The sequence below is a fragment of the Acanthisitta chloris genome, unplaced genomic scaffold (assembly GCF_000695815.1).
Source record: "Acanthisitta chloris isolate BGI_N310 unplaced genomic scaffold, ASM69581v1 scaffold9014, whole genome shotgun sequence".
Classification (NCBI taxonomy): Eukaryota; Metazoa; Chordata; class Aves; order Passeriformes; family Acanthisittidae; genus Acanthisitta; species Acanthisitta chloris.
The window spans coordinates 9,953-12,172 of NW_008669867.1; the positions used below are offsets into that span (position 1 = coordinate 9,953).

Here is a 2,220-nt window from a genome sequence, read left to right on the forward strand (position 1 = left end):
AAAACACACTTTTCATTTCCAAAAATGAAAACAGCACCTGCCAGTCCTTAGGAAGGAAAGTGGAACCTGGACAAAGCAAAGGAAGTGGAACCAGGACATACCTCTCCTCTTCTCCCTCCAGGAGCTTGCGGTAAGCGCTGATCTCCATGTCCAGGGCTAATTTCACATCGAGCAGCTCCTGGTACTCTGTGAGCTGCAGCTGCATCTGGTCCCTCATGTCTGTCATCTCCCTCTCCTTCGCATCCAGCATCTTCCTGAACTTCTCCCTCTCCCCAGCCATCATCTCCTCCAGCTCCCGAATGCGATCCTCCGCCGTGCTGGCCTGGGCACACACAGTGACACCTCCACAGTGAGCACAGCCAACACTTCTCCGGGTGACCTCCAGGGCCACAAGTGTTACTTCGTGCTCTGTGTTTGAAATGAAAGCAAGTTTAGCCCCTTTACCTGTTTCTGAAGGGCAGAGAGCTGGTAGCCCAGAGCCTCTATCCTCATCCGAGCCTCCTTCAGCTCCTCCCGAGCTGCACCAGCAGCTTTGTCGTTTTGGTCAGAGGACAGTTTGGCATTCTCCAGCTGGAAGGCAAGGTTGGGACTGGTCACTTGCATGGACTTGGATAGATATCCTGCAGAAAGTAGCAACTTTTTTTTTTTTAAGCTTAGGGTAAGAACTGCGTAACACTAAGGAAATGCCCCAAGGACCAGGAAAAGTCCTGTTCCTGCAGGGTTTGCTTATGCTGTTAAAAGCAATGGTCTCTTAGTCCTTCTATTATTCAAACACCTGAAGTTCATGTGGCCATATGCTCTGCCTGTCTGTGCTAAGACCAACCACACAGGGTCACATCCTGGTCCAACAGCTCCCTAGATGCACAGGGACTCCAGGAAATATTCCATGGGTGTTATGTCCCCACTGGCCACGTGCAACTCTAAGCCAGAGACAATATTTTGCTGCTTACTGTCTCCCAGGGGATTTTTCAGGCAGGAGTTTGCCTCTGCTGTTTGAATTTATGGGCTAAGGTGTTTAGCTCTGTATTGAGGAAGAACAATCTTCTTTGTTTCTCCTGGATCAGGCACTGGACATCATTATCCCTGACAAAATAATCAACAATCACATCCCTTCACAGACATCCCCTGTGTCTTCCCCTTCTCTCAACATCTCTTTTCCAGGTGAAGTTTTATTTAAACCTTTCCTCATACAGGATCTGCTTCATACTTTTCACTGTCGTTATCACTCTGCTCTCTTACTCCACTGCCAGAAGAAAAGAACCTTTCCAGCAGAACACACTGCCTAATCAGCTGCTGTGTGACATCCACTACTCCCACTGTGTCTTCTGCACTGACCAACAGCAGTGCCAGTGCCCTTACCTTAGCCTGGTAGGTCTGCTCCAACTCTATCTTGTACAGCTTGACTTGCTCATCATGCTGGATTCTCAGATCCTCCAGAGCCTGACTCATTTTGGACTCGTACTCCTGCTGGCGGCTCGTGTCCACCTCGACCAGTCGGTGCTCGTGTCTCTTCCTGGTTTCCCTTATCTCCTACACACACACACAAACAGGGAGAATTCCCACGTTAGGGTGAACAGCACAATTACATCCAGACAACAACTGTGTCAGTAGTGCTTAGTGTGGAGCTCCAGTGCTGCAGGTTTCGAGCCTGGGCACTGCTGTGTGCTCTGCCAGGTGCAGTTACTGTGCTCATCACTCTCAGAAGGGATCTGACCAAAACCAGCTTCAAAAACAGCCATACACAGGTTCAGTACAGGCTATTTTATGCTACTAAAGGCAAAAAGAGGGAAAGGGAGGGGAAAGCATTCATTTTCACATAGCCAAGAGATTCTCTGTGCTGCACTACAAACCCTCTCCTTCTCCATATCCAACACCACATTACAACAGCAGTTGACAAGGAATCAGAGGGACATGAACACCTTAGGGAAGTGTTATTACCTTCTAATTTCACCTTCAAGCATCTGCACATCATATCTTTCTCTGTACCTGATGACTCCATCTCCCCAGATTAAGAGGTGTTATTATCTTCTAATTTCACCTTTAAGCATCTGCAGATCTTATCTTTCTTTGTACCTGATGACTCCATCTCACCAGATTTTGATTACAGCAGTAACCAACCCAAGCAGTCCTGGAGACACAACTTTTTATGGTCAGAGCTTGTACTAACAAATGTTCACTTTCAGAGAAGTGTGAGCTTTCTGTGCCTAAGAACATTGGTCT

The 2,220-nt window shown here is 47.7% G+C and overlaps 1 protein-coding gene across 1 annotated transcript in view; it reads right to left on the bottom strand.

Moving 5' to 3' along the window:
- Positions 1-2,220, bottom strand: part of LMNB2 (lamin B2) — a 9,714-nt gene that overhangs the window by 4,418 nt on the left and 3,076 nt on the right. The window contains exons 4-6 of the mRNA XM_009073477.1: positions 1,360-1,530; positions 445-570; positions 102-322 (exon numbers count right to left, since the gene is read on the bottom strand). Of these exons, the coding sequence (XP_009071725.1) occupies positions 102-322; positions 445-570; positions 1,360-1,530 (518 nt within the window). The remainder of the gene's footprint in view (positions 1-101; positions 323-444; positions 571-1,359; positions 1,531-2,220) is intronic.